This window comes from Delphinapterus leucas, chromosome 2, assembly GCF_059928025.1.
Source record: "Delphinapterus leucas isolate spDelLeu-1000000601 "Yukka" chromosome 2, BTC_Dleu_Yukka2, whole genome shotgun sequence".
Classification (NCBI taxonomy): domain Eukaryota; kingdom Metazoa; phylum Chordata; class Mammalia; order Artiodactyla; family Monodontidae; genus Delphinapterus; species Delphinapterus leucas.
This window is the reverse complement of record NC_143130.1, coordinates 136,524,612-136,539,535: the sequence shown is the minus strand read 5'-3', so window position 1 is coordinate 136,539,535 and position 14,924 is coordinate 136,524,612. Positions and strand designations below refer to the sequence as shown.

The window sequence follows — 14,924 nt, the reverse complement described above, 5'->3', positions numbered from 1 at the left end:
TTGAACGAAGAATATGTATCTTCCACCTTCAATAATCTCCTTCCAGGTTAGAAAATAAGAGGCTCAGTTAACTATGGTAACTCTGAGAAGAGAGTCTGCAACTCAGCCAATCTTTGTCTGTTTGTTTCATTTCTTTATTCACTGAAAATAATGCTGTTGAAGAAATTTGGTTTTATAAAACACAGAAAATTCTGAAAAAGAGTTGCAAGCCAAACATGCCATTGGTAGGAGCTAAGAAAAGAAGGATCATCTTAGGAATCAAGAAAAGACAGACCATCTTGAGTCATCAGAATATGAAGATTATCTTAAACTTATAAAAATGCCAAGCTAAAGGTGTTAGCAAGGAGAAGAAGTCTGGATGGTTTCTCCACATGTCAACACAAGTGCTTTCAGAGCCTACTTGATACCCCGTGGAGAACAAGCTTCTTACCAAATTTAGCTCTTCATTCTGTCTTACTGCTTCAGAATATGAATCATCAAGTTTTTTCTGCAATTCAGTCAACAGATCTTTCAGCTGCAATGAAGTTTAGAGTTTAAGATTGATTTCCTTATGATATCCCATGTTTGTATGCTACTTGGAAGCTCTGCCAGAAACAACTTACACTGAAATATTTTATCACTGTTATAAATTTAACTTAAATTGAGAAGGTTGAAAAAAATTCTATCATAAGTACCTCTCTGACTTCCGTAACATAGGTAGATCGTTCCATTTCTGCCTTCTCTAGCTCCATTTCCAAATGCTCTCGTTCTCTTCTCAGCTAGCAGTGCAACAAAGGAAAAGTTAAGCGCCATATTTAAGAGGCTTCCCTACAATGAAAAGTTATGACGCTTATGAATATAAAACTATACCATCTGAAACACTACTCAAGATATTCTTAAAGGCGTAACAACCACATCATAAGACAAAAGAAATCTTAAAACACAGCTTGTAAGACAATCCTTAATGCTAAAAAATGAGTCCATAGGTTACAAGTCAAATGGTGAGATAACATACATTTTCAATATCTTTATTTTCTCTTCTTAATCGCTCTAGCTCTTGCTCCGAAGATGTGAATGACAATTGCATCTGAAATGTGAAATAATTACATGACCAAGTTAAACCACCAAGGATACAGAGGCTTTTCTATCTTGTAGAATTTTAATCAATTAGACACTTCAGAGGTTTTTTTTCATGTATCTCACTTAAAGCCATAACTGAATTTTAAAAGATCTTAAAAATTAGAGTGTCACATTTAACTTGATTTAAACTGTGGTCAAAACCTACCCCATTTGCATGGTATTATATTAGGTCCAGTTAATTGTTAATTAACTGTAATTAACAATAATCAGCTGTACTTAATCCCCAAATGCATTAATATAGAATACCATCAGCAACCCCAGATTCTGCATAGGTCAGCCCAGGAAAACAAGTGAGCAAGAGATGGCACTCTTTATTTACCACACCCAAGTACTACTACGCCATTCTATATGAGCATCCAAGATACCAGATTTGGGTATCTGTGGAGACTCCTGGAACTAATTCCTTGATGGATATGGAGGGACAACTGTAAACAAAGAAAAACTAAGACTACAAAATAATATTCAAGTCCCGTGAACAGAAGAAGGACTTACTTTTTCTTGAATACTATATCATGAGTCACATATCTGTGTTTTAAAACTTATTGTGAACACCAAATTCTTTGCCTTATGTTATCACATTGTGGTTCTTTAACTTCCAAAGCACTCGGCACTCTGTATCATTACTCTTTAGTCGTACCCTAAACCAGTGAGTCTCAAGCGTCTGTGGGCAGAATCATTCGGGGGGCTCTTTAAAACACAGACTGCTAACCCCACAGCTTCACATTCAGTAAGCCTTGGGGGGGCCCAAACAATGTGCCCACGTGATGCTGACGCTGCTCGTCCAGGGCCCACACTGTGAGAACCACTACTGTAAGCTTTTTTTTTTTAAAATCGTTCACACATCCCTTTTATTTTTTTTCCCCTAGGCTCTTTGTGTTTTAAATACCTGTTTAATAGTCTTTTGTGATTCATCGACCTTAACTTTCCATTTATTCTCTTCTTGCTCCACACTTCTCTGTAGTTTCTGTAAAATTCCTTCCTATAAACAAAAGTATAGTTGTTCTGAAAAATTCATGTTCTAATACCAAGATAAACTATTTAAGCAACTAAGTAATGTTAATAATTATTTTAAAATGTAGGTTAAAAATCATTTCCTACTGTTTCTGCAAGGACGGATTTGTATTTTTCACACTCTAGCTGTAACAATGTGTGCATTTCATCAGCTTCTTTCAACTTGTGCTCTAAAACCTGCAAACAATAAAATAAAGAAAAATTCTCTAGTTTTACCAGAAAGTTTTGTGCTTCAAATCTGTTTCAGTACTTAATGGTATATTATATAAACGGTTCCTGTTTTATTATTAATTACTACATTTCAACCTTCTTAAGTAACAATGAAGTTTAATTACCTTTTTTATGGTCATTTGATTTTCCTAATAAAACTCTTAGAGTCTGTTTAATACAAAATATATCACACAATTTTGTAATAAATAGGCTTGTCACTCTTTAGTGAGACAGTAAATCAAAGCAGATCCACATGTGAAGTAAGATCACAATACCATGGGAAAGAAATTTTATTCATGTCACTTTAGAGACAAAAAAAGTTAACCTCCCAAATTTCAGTAGTCAAGGATAAAAGTACATCTAGGCTCTGAATACTCTTAAGTGATGTATTTGGGGATACATTAGCAAACCAGTCAGTTTCTACCTATCAACTGATCTTTACTTTCTAAACCCAAGCTAAAAAGAGAGCAACAGACAGTTAAATATTCAGTTTTAGAAATGACTAAAATAACAGAGTTAAACGAGAAACATCAGCTTTGTACACAAATCAAACACAGGGAAGACTTAATACCATTTCCACCAAAATGTACACAAAAATGAAACCACCTTCTTATACTTTCTGAAAAGATCACTATTCCACTCATAATATAGCCTTTATCTTTCCCAAGCTTATAAAGACAAATTCTGATTTACTTCTTTTTTCTATGTTTCTTTAAAATATAAATACTTCACTTCATGAACTAACCTTAACCTCTTCTGAACCTGAAGTTCCAGCCACACATTCTTTTGCCCTCTTTTCAAATCCATGCAACCATTCACTATAACTCTGTGGAGAAGAAAAGTCAGAACAACCAATTTCAAAAAATACCTAAATGAAATAAGTGTTTTAAATAACCAAATTAGAAGATTATAAAAGAAATCTATATAGACAAATACCATCCTTCTGGAAATTTCAAAGAAGAATAGAACTGTTACATAAGTTGTACGTGACCCAGCCTTGAAAATAAACACTAAAAATATGCCTATGTACTACCACAAAATCAAATTTAAATTTATTTACCCTGTCCTAGGATATGTGCAACTGAATTCTGGACATACAGGTAGAAGATCTGGGCTCAAACCAGCCTCTACCACTTACTAGTGCTAGGACTAATAGATTCAATATTTAAGACAGAGAAAGCCCAGAATGAATAATTTTTCAAACTTTTTTTCAGGTGAACCAGTTCTCAAAAACTGAACTCATAAACTAAAAGTTCAATTGAGATACTGTAGTCAAAAGATTTCAGATTCTGTGAAGGTGCTCCAGGGATTGTGAAAATACTTCAAAATAAATATGTATTATGAAGCATTTTTTAAATCATAATGAGAGATAAGAATACACAAACATTTGTGTGTTTAAAACCAACAAAAACTCTATTTGTACTGAAAGGTCAGCTGATGCAAACACAAGGCATTATTATAATTTTAGTCATTATTCCAAATTTCAGAATAAATTATTCTAGATTTTTGATGATTCTTGTCTGAATTTTAAACTCTGATAGAGAGTATTTGTTAGATACTTAAAAGCAAATTTCCTCTTATTCCTCTTTTAAGTCTTTGGTTTGGTTTAATTCAAGACAAAAAGAACACACATGAAATTTCTATTAATTGCTCTAATTAAAAGTTTTACTTATGTGGCTGAATCAGGATTCTCTATACTCTATCAAATAAAAAACAGAAAACTGGATGCTGAGATCACCCTATAGTACAATACCCTGTAGTACATATTAGTCAAAAAAGCCTCTCCATTTAAAAACAAAATTACATTCTCACATCATAAATCTGAATGATGACAAAATGATACTATTAAAATCCTACTTAGCTTCAAATACTGGGATTCAATATAAATTAAATTCAGATTTAGATGCTTAAAGTATGTAAGCCTCTCTTCAATCCAGGTCATATAGTTTAGATCACTCCTCTGCTGATTTTCTTAGCAAAAAAGCAATAGAAAACAGTTTAAAAAAATTACTTCATGTATAAAAGCCCTTTTATATCTACTGACTATATTAACAATATTAAATTTAATTATTATCTTAAGGTAAATAGTTTATTATCCATCATATCTCTAAAAATTTAAAATGCTAGACCCTAGGTAGCACACAAAAAGCTTAATATATTTCTTAAATACAGACTACATGCAGAAGTATTCAACTTTTAACAAGTGGATGAACAAAAGCCAAATATCATCATTCATGTCTTATGGTGATTCATAAATATTTATAGTGTCAAAAAGGTCTGGTGGTTGAAGGTGGGTAATATTGCTGTTAAGAATGAATTTGTTACATTAAAAAGAATTTTTAATTCTGGTGATCTTATACAATCTTTAAAGAAGAGAAACACAAATTATTAACTCTTTTGGCTCATAAAATACTGCCAAATAAATCCTGCAATTCTACTTCCACTAATAAAATATAAAGTAGGAATAAAGAAATAAAAACGGCTTATGGCCACAAAGGAAAAAATATGAAGTATATGAAGAGCAACCCTTTCTCCTAGGTTCAATGTAAGAACAGTACTAGAACTGACAATTTATTCATATTGCCCAGCACAGGTTATTTCATCAGCTCAACCCGTATCTACTAAGCTGATCAAACCTGAATATATCCTCAACAGTTACAACAGAAACAAAAGAATTTTTGCTTCTTGTGCAAGTTAGACGCAGACGATATGTAGATAAAACCGAAGAGAGCAAGCAGCTAACTCAGACTGCACAGAGAATAGGCCATGACATTTACTTACATCACACCTGGCACCTACAGCCCTCTCCTTGAGAAATACCCTGATTCCAAGTTTGGGGCAGGAAGTGTACACAATAAATCAGGAACAACTTGTCACACCACAAAGCAAAGAAGCTACCAAAGTTTAGCAGTGCTGTGTCAAAAGGATTTGGTAGCCAGCCTAAATAAGCTCCAACGGGCCAAAGAAGCAAAAGCGGACATGATGGACCTCCTAATGGAAGTACACAACACTGGCCATGAAGTAGTCTTGCCTCTACCCATCCTAACCCTGAAGTGTTGAGCCTGAATCTAATCAGGCCTCCACTAACTACCAATTTGTAGGATACACAAAGGACAGAGGAACATACTGACATTACTGGGATGCAGTCAGCTAAATCCAGACTGGGAAACTGCATATGAAACCACTACATTAAAAAAAAAAAAAAGGGTGGGAGAGGGGGTGTGCTGACAAATAAAAGGGAACCCATGGAATAAAGATGATCCAAAAGACGTCTTAAATCAATCACAGGTTGACCTTATTTGAGTCCTGACTAAAACAAACTACAATAAGTAGTTATTATTTCATTAAAATACATTATATGACAACTGAAAAAATCCAAATATTGACTAGATGTATGACAGAAACAATTTTTTTTAAATAATAGTATTTTTTTAAAGGAATCCTTATATTTTAGAAATATTTACAAATGAAATGCTCTGATGTTTGACTTCCTTCAAAATAACGGAGGAAGTACAGGGCTAGAAGTAAAACAAGACCGTGCATCAAGGCATGCGATATACTGGTAATGGCTGAAGTGAGATACTGGTAATGGCTGAAGTGAGATACTGGTTTACCTGGCTCATTACGCTCCTCTCTCTGCTTCTGACTATACATACATACAACTTCCCACTAAAAGAGAAAAGGACCTGTGCCACCACTGTAGTGCCCTCAAGTATTCACTGTATTAATTCTCTGAACGGAGGGAACTTTTCTCTCCCATTTAAAACACATACAACCTCAAATAAAGCAAGTTGTTCTATATCATCTTTAAGACTTTTGCTTGAAGAAGTTAACAGGTGACCAAAATCTTAAGTTATGAAATAAAAATAGCCTGGTTCTTAGTATTAAATACATTTAAAAATAAAGTGTTCCTAAAACTAAGAAGGAATCACTTAAAATTAAGTTCTATTTTGAATAAAGCCATTAAGAACAACATTACTGATTTATTAACCACTATTGACTTAGGAAGAAATATTTCTTTCCCAAATATGATGTTTATGATCCTCTAAATAATATGTCTCATATGCAAATTTTATAGATTACAACAAAGTATCAACTGAAAAAACATAAATGTCTTTGAACCAAGTTATTGATTTTAACTACTCAAAACACCCTAGGTTAAAAATAAGAAAGACTGAGGGATCAGTGCACCCTAAAACCAAGTGCAGAGTGCAAATGCTGCTTATTCACAACTTCCTTGAATAATGATAAAGACGTCATATTTTAAAAAATAATAAATTAATCTTACCAAATTAGAAGGTACAGACACCTTTGGAAATAATTTTCTGAGAACTTCTTTAGCTTCTAACTCAACAGCTTCCACATGCTGTTGTCTTTCCTAAAGCAGAAGAAGAACCAAATCAAACTTACAAGATTACAGAATTAAAAAAAAAAAAGCTACAGTCTTTTAAGCTCTAAGGGAAGAAAAAGACTTAATATTTTAAAAATTCTTCTTATTACTGACAAATGTTCAAATTTCCCATTCTGAAATATCAAAATGCTTACATAAGAAAAAATCTGCAAAATCACCCTAAGTAACAATGTCTTATATTAATCAAACTAAGGCAATATCTGACAATATGGACATTTTCCTTGCCATCAAGTGATACCCCTCCAGGAACAATTCAAAAAACAAACAAAAACACAAAAAATAATTCCTACAGCTAAAACAAACTGCATGCAAAAAATATGCATCTGGGTGACATAACTGAGGCTTATTAGGCTGGGTATCTCTTTCCAAAAAACGCATCACTGATGGACCATGGAATTAAAATGGCAACTTTGATACTTCCAGTTTCAAGGTCAGGTGAAGCTATTTATGCTAAACAAAGGGGGGGAAAAAGGAACCACCAAAATTTGACAGGTGTACATATGGGAAAAAGAGTAAAGAGAAAGAGGAAAAACTGATGGTGCACTACTTCACCAATGCCGTCAAGAAGACTAACTCTGGCATGTGTGTATGGACTCTGTCAGCTGTTAAATTTAAAGATAAGTATCACAAATGCATGTCTAGATTTGGTGATTTTAAATCCAAGTCTAATGGGTATCAATTATTAACTCAAAAGCATTGTTTGTCAAAATTAGGGTAATGACTTGATCACACGAAAATATAAAAATCGAATATTCAAACTATCTCTACAAGATTAAAAAACAAAAAAAGACATATATAAAAATGCACATCTAAACCAAGCCAAGAAAATCATCTCAAAACACTGGTGAAGTTCAACAGGTGACAAGAAGGCAAGCAAGCTAGCAAGACCTCAACCCTATCTTCCCCCACCATTTAAATCAATCTTTCAAATCTATTATGGATTTAAGGTGCACATGCTTCAATTTAAGAAAATCTAATAACATGAAAATCTAAAGTTACACAATAAGAAGCTAGAGATTAATCATATTCTGTACACACAAAAAGCTGTTACTTTATTCGGATTAATGGCAGGATTTTTAAAATGGATGTTTTAATGGAGTATTTTCAATAACTCAGTAAAGTCCACTATTTTTCAGGGATACATCCACCTAACTGCATAAAATAAGGTACACTCATTTAAGGAAAATGATTAACTTGCTAATTCAGAAACAATGAAGAGCTCATTTTTATCATCTGACCATAGAAGTGGTAGAGCAATCTCTAAAGAAGATCAGGAAAAGAGACACTGTGGAACAGAAACTTTTTTGAAAATTCCCCAAGGGAAAAAGAATCTAACTAAAGGAAATAGGTGTCTAACTTGTAACTAAGAAGCACAAGGATGTACTAGCAATTTTAGGTAAAAAGTTTTCATTTGACATAGTAGTTTGGTTGTGGATAACAATTTCTATTCCACTTTAATATTGAAAACTGCATTATTATAATTTCCTTACTATCTTTACCTAAGTGTAACATGTGTGAAGTACCTTTCATGTGAACCTGTCATTAATAGTAGGTCCTCAAGAACATTTACTCCTTACAGCACAACCTGTAGTCAGGGGTCAATCAACATCATTTTATACCTATGCTATCTGAGGACTGTCTAAATTCCATTAAAATAGAGAAGGAGTATAAAGTCTATGCTCTGTAGATCATCAGCCATGCGAGAAGCCATCATGCACTTGGTGATTAGTTCTGAAATATATATAAATTCTTAAATTCACCACCAAACACATGATGAAACAAATTCTAGCTTTCTTTTGGCATCATAATATGCAAGAATGCCTATGACAGGTGGCACATAACTTCTTGTAGGAATGGCATATTAAGAGTTTAGCACTTTCTAGATAACCAGCCTCATTAACAAAATAAGGCTAAAAGGTAGCTCTTAACAGTGAAAAACAAAGTTACAGAAACAATCAGAAACTATACAGAACCCCCACTGCTGACAGGGCTGACTGCAACCACTGACAATAAAACAATAACATCCTACCTGGCCTAGATTTTTCTACTCTCTGGCCTAGATTTCTCTGGTTCCAATATCTGCCAGATATCTCAAATTAAGGTTTTAGTGAAAATTAGGGGCTAAAGAATAAGTATATGAGTAAATACAAATCCATTTACACTAAAGGAAATATAACTACAAACATGATTGATAAAAAAATTTATTAAAATTCTATTCTGCTTTAAAAAAAGTCCTTCAAATGTCACTAAGACTTACATTTAAAATTCAGCATATTACCTTAGCACACAAAATACTTACAGAATGCTGAATTGAATAACATAATGAACTTTAATTAACCCATATATGAAATTCAATAATTCTGTTCCACATTTATTCTTGGTAGGAATTTTCAAAGTGCTTGACTGAACTGGCACATTTATTTCTCTCAATCTTTAAAAACAACTTCTCGATTACAATTCATTAGAAATCTTTAAATCCATGGAACAACTTGAACTCAGGGAGAATACCTTTAATCGTTTTTAAGACAGAGGGGGATATGTTTCAGGAGCACTTTACATACTCTGGTCAAGAGGATTATCCCTTACATTAATATTCCATACTAAACATAAAATGTGCATCATTACTGCCCAGATACTTCAAAACCTAAAGTTTAATTTTAATTCCATCTCTTCTAAGAAAGCATCCCCAATAACACACCCAGAATTGATCCCGTCCTTGTACTTCTGAAGACTTTTATCATTTTCCACCTTGTCTGAGTCATCTTGGTGTGCCTCAAAGAACCTAGGAGGGTCCACTGTGCATCACAGGTGCATTCTAGGTAGTCAAATGTGTTTGTTAATTCAGTTAGATTTTTTTTGGCTCAGGGTTTTCACCAAGTTGTCTTAATCAACCCAAGAGGTACACTCTAAGAAGAGCTTACATGGGTGGCATAGGCTTCCTGAGACTCATCAGCTTAAAGCAGTAATCACCAAAGCTCAAACAATCAAGTAATCACAACAAAACAGCATGCCCAAAATTAAAGCTTCAAGGAGTAGATGAAAAAAAGCAGAGATGACAGAGGTGATAAATGTGGATGATAAGGAGATTTTATATTCAAATTGCAGTAAAATTAAATGCTTTAGTCTGATTTTAAGACAAGCTGCAGATTTTCTCTGTTCAGTGGATTGTTTCTAGGAGTTAGCATTACAACCTTGGAAGTCGTGTTCACTTTGTCCTGCAGCATTTTTTCAGTTGATGCCAATGCTTCCATTGCTTCCCAGTTTTTCTCCCGAAGGTCCTAATCATTTTTAGAAAGAATGATTTCAGTTTATCCATTATTGAAAGATTTTTGCTTTTTGCTTCATCAGTATTTTGCACTGCATTTAACTGCTGCTTACTGCAAAATTATTTCAATGGGAAAATATGTATATTAGCAAAAAAATAAAAAGCAATGTTTAGAAGTTTGAATGAGAAAATAAAGATGCCCACTTCCCATGTTTTAGTATACACACCAAATATGCCAGCTTTAAAGTAATTACTATGCACATATAACAAGGAAGAAAAAGCATTCAAAAGTAAACACAGAAACCAAGATTACAAATATAATTTCAGGTACGTCGAATATTAGAGGATTAAGGACAGAACAAATACACAAGTATTACAAAAAGCTTTATGTGTGATTTTTAAACAGGACCCAGTATCACTCATGGGACTTTCCACTGCAGCATAACATTTTTTTCTCTAAATATGTTGTATTGATTTAACACATTTCAAGTCTACCTAGGAATGACATAGGAATTCACTGTATTTCTCTATCTTTCTTGGCATGGTCAAATGTGCATACCAAAAAGCAACCTGACAGGAACTGTATGAGCTACTTGATCAAGGCAAACGAGGAGAAAGAGAAACAGAGGCCTTTGGAAACTGAGTTCTGAAAGATCTATTTCAACAGCATTTCATTAGCAAATACTAATAAGGACAATCTGCTATATTTCAGTCTTTCTTCAGATTTAGAAATCTAAACATTAAAAACAAAAACTAAAAAGCCAATAATCACCATCTATTAAATGCTTACTTATGTGCCCAACACTGTACTTGGCACGTCACAAAAATTTTCATTAATCCTCATAACAACCCTAAGAGGTATTTATTCCCATTTTATAGATGGCAAAACCACAGCTCAGATAGGTTAATAAATGTGACCAAGTGTACACAGCAAATGAGGGGGCAGAACTAGAATGGACTGACGTTGCAGTCTGCTGGCCTCCAGTGTCCTGGCTCTTCTCACACACTTCAGTGCCTCCAGCACTGCTGCTGCTGAGGCATTAGACTGGCATTACCATACCTTTCTTATCTCAGAATCCCGATAATAAAACACAGTTAAGATGGTAACAGTAATACTGGCAAATTGAGCTTAGGTTTTCTGGCCAAGCAATGCTATTAGTAATGTTACACAAACACACAAAGGGCAATTCACATACCTAATTTTGACAAACTCAGAGGAGCAGGAACATGTCAACTTGTTAAATTAACAAATTAACGCAAACTTTGAAAAATTAGCTTTCATTAGAAAATACCCGCTTAGATTTCAATAACATTTCTGACCTTACTCAAGTCTTAACAATGATACTTTTGTGTGCAAAAATTCCTCGTCTAACAAGAACACTTGCATTCTACTTAAAGGTGTCATCCTCTGGTCAGAGAGAATTTAAGAAACTCATCTAAATTTACTACTTGTCAATATTTCACTATCCCTTCCATTCTAACCTAAATGTATTCAGGTTTTGAGCCCTCTAATATGCTTAATTACCAAAATTTGAAACACCTCTCAATTTAAAAAGGGAGGTGGCAGAAGACTTTGAAAGACACTTAATTATTGAAAATACTAGGTTTGAATACTGGCATTATTTTCAGTTTACAAAAAGGCTAGCCCAATCAAAATAAGAACAAAAACCTTTAATTTTAAGATACTGAGCTGAAAGAATAATTTTTCCAGATAAAAGTTTAACAGATGGGCTTCCCTGGTGGCGCAGTGGTTGAGAGTCCGCCTGCCGATGCAGGGGATACGGGTTCATGCCCCGGTCCGGGAAGATCCCACATGCCGCGGAGCGGCTGGGCCCGTGAGCCATGGCCGCTGAGCCTGCGCGTCCAGAGCCTGTGCTCCGCAACGGGAGAGGCCACAACAGTGAGAGCCCCACGTACCGCAAAAAAAAAAAAAAAAAAAAAAGTTTAACAGAAAGTCAACTATAGTTTAAAAAAAAAAAATCTGTAGCTGTAATAATTGTAATGTCAACATTTAAAATGATATTCAGACATGTACAAAATGGACTTTGCATTTATTCATTAAAAAATCCACTCTCTAATAAAGTGGTTTCCCCAATAATCCTCTCATAAAACCTACACACAAAACAGTACTTTCCTACAAAGATTAAGAAATCTAAACTAAAAGTTGATTAAAAAATTCTTAACCATGATATTTCAGTGAAATAATAATAATAAAAAGCTTTATTCTGATAAAAATTTGCTTACATTGTTTTTCTTCCTCTGGTGTTCAACAGCATCCTTCAAAGAAGCTAACTCATTCTGGAGACCAGTTATTTCTTTCTCTCTTTCTGAAATTCTAAACCAGAACATGAATATATATAACAATATTTTAGGTAAACAGTGAACATATTATTTGTTACTACAATAAAAACAGCAAGTAGATGATGCTTTGAAAAATGCATTAACCTAAAAGGCAAACTCCTTAAGCTTAACCAGTTACCACAGAAAGCCTATCCATGAATTCCTATTTTCAGAAATAACCTTTCAAATAAATTTTTACAATATGATACACTGACATTTATGCTAAAGAAAAATCATCCCCTAAGAAACAGTTCATGAATACATGAACAGCTGTAGTTGTAGTCACTTCTATTTTTATCTAGGGCAGTGAAGTAGCTATTTTCAGAGGAGTAAAAACTGATGTAGACACATTCCCTTAAATATTTTTTTTCCCCAGAAGGTAATGAAATCAATTATGACTTTAAGTGGCTAACCCACAATAAAAGCATAATATTAACGTGAGGTAGGTGTTCTCTTTTCATTTTCAAAACAGTCTTGGGGGCTTCCCTAGTGGCGCAGTGGTTGAGAGTCTGCCTGCCGATGCAGGGGACACGGGTTCGTGCCCCGGTCCGGGAGGATCCCACATGCCGCGGAGCGGCTGGGCCCGTGAGCCATGGCTGCTGAGCCTGCACGTCCGGAGCCTGTGTGCTCCGCGGCGGGAGAGGCCACAACAGTGAGAGGCCCACGTACCATAAAAAAAAAACAAAAAAAGAACAGTCTTGGGATTCATGTTTTTCTGGTTCTATCAAATAAGTTAGTTACTTCCCAGAAATGCAGAAAGAAATGGCAAAGAGTCACAATTTGATTCTGTAATAGCTGAGAGGAGGCTTGGGTAGAAAATTAAAGTACAAATCGCTCTTCCCTAAGAATAAGGCTCGATATAAGGGGTTGGCAAACTAGGGTTCAGGGCATGACCCACAGTCTGATTTTGTATGGTCCTTGAGCCAAGAGCTGATTTTATGTTTTTAAAGAACTGTAGGGAAGAAAGGAAAAAAAGAATATGAAACTACGTGGCCCACATAGCCTAAAATATTCACTGTCAGGCCATTTATAAAAAAAAGTTTGCTGACCCTTGCTCTATACAGTCAAACTCAAGACTCAATTTAATAGTAAATAATTCTAAACTAGTAAACTACCAACTGTGTAAACAAGTCAAGATGGAAGAACACACAGATATATCACTGAATATACTTCATGTGGTTGACATTTAACATGTTGAAACATACCAACTTACCTGAAATGACCTTAAAAGCAGCCTCTTAGAGAAAAATACTGACCCACAACAAAAATGTTTCAGTTAAAAAAAAAAAACTCCTTAAAAGAGAGTAACCATAAAGATTACAAGATTTGCTTTTTTAATGCAGACGCTAAACCAAAACGTGCACCATTCAATGCCACAAAAATATCAGGAGGATAATTGAGATAATTTAAGGTAAATCAGTAAAGCCTTCAAAATATAGTTAAATGTGATTAGGTATTTTCTGAATGCCTGAAAAACCAGTTATCACCCTCAACAAAATGTTCAAAAAGGGCCTCCCTGGTGGCGCAGTGGTTGAGAGTCCGCCTGCCGACGCAGGGGACACGGGTTCATGCCCCGGCCCAGGAGGATCCCACATGCCGCAGAGCGGCTGGGCCCGTGAGCCATGGCCGCTGAGCCTGCGCTCCGCAACGGGAGAGGCCCGCATAACGCAAAAAAAAAAAAAAAGAAAAAAGAAAAAAAAATGTTCAAAGAAATCCAAATACCATAAAAGGTACATTTAGCTCAGCCAAAGGCACAGCTAAAGCGCTAATGACCTACAGTCCAAGAAATCCAAATAGAACTGTAAAAATTAGGGGAGCATTTGCAGTTACATCAAATTGCTTATCTGAGAACTGTTTAGTAAAGAAAAACAGTTGCCACGTCCTGAATTGTGAATAAGAATTATTACTTACACTTTTAATAGTTCTTCGTGAGGGGGGAAAGAAGATGCCTATTAAAACAGTTAAATGTTATTTTCAAACACAGCTTTCTAGAGGACTTCAAAAAAATTAAATCTGTTCTCAGACATAAACTGAGACAACACCAAAGGTAAAAATATCATATATTCTATATGCCATCAAAAAGTAATTTTAATAAAAACATGTACACATTTATACAATGTACTGAGTGCTAAATCAAATCTTCATTGTCACTATATTCTTAAACTCTTCATTTAACAAACACTTATAAATTTCCTATCATGTGCAAAGCACTGAGTTAATACCTTAAATTTTCATAATGCATAATTCATATTTGACTACACTAAGCTTCCAAAAGTCAAAAAAATACCATTAATGAAGGAAAAGTATGGAAAAGTTAACTTGCATGTAACAAAAATTTAATTTTACATAATACGTAAAGGTACATAGCCCTTCACGTATGGTATTTATTCCTGATGACTACAATCTCCCAAACGAAACTACTATAAGCTTCTTGTCGACAAGGACTCTAATTCTTTTGTCCTTCAAAACACTTTCGAGTTTATCCATATACATTCATAATATAAATTAATTTAAAGAATATTTTGGTTAACATTATTTTTTTAAAAAATCACACATTTTATTTTTACC

General features: G+C 34.4%; 1 protein-coding gene across 21 annotated transcripts in view; it reads right to left on the bottom strand.

Annotated features, from left to right (window-relative positions):
• The window catches only part of KTN1 (kinectin 1), a 118,273-nt gene that overhangs the window by 12,264 nt on the left and 91,085 nt on the right, over positions 1-14,924 (bottom strand). For 11 of the 21 annotated variants that reach the window (XM_022570492.3, XM_022570494.3, XM_089907736.1 and 8 more), the window contains 10 exons: positions 14,268-14,305; positions 12,261-12,351; positions 9,943-10,029; positions 6,629-6,718; positions 3,086-3,166; positions 2,218-2,307; positions 2,006-2,098; positions 995-1,066; positions 675-758; positions 431-514 (listed from right to left, as the gene is read on the bottom strand). In XM_022570492.3, the coding sequence (XP_022426200.2) occupies positions 431-514; positions 675-758; positions 995-1,066; positions 2,006-2,098; positions 2,218-2,307; positions 3,086-3,166; positions 6,629-6,718; positions 9,943-10,029; positions 12,261-12,351; positions 14,268-14,305 (810 nt within the window). The remainder of the gene's footprint in view (positions 1-430; positions 515-674; positions 759-994; positions 1,067-2,005; positions 2,099-2,217; positions 2,308-3,085; positions 3,167-6,628; positions 6,719-9,942; positions 10,030-12,260; positions 12,352-14,267; positions 14,306-14,924) is intronic. The other 10 variants (XM_089907738.1, XM_089907739.1, XM_089907740.1 and 7 more) reach the window with 6 other exon arrangements.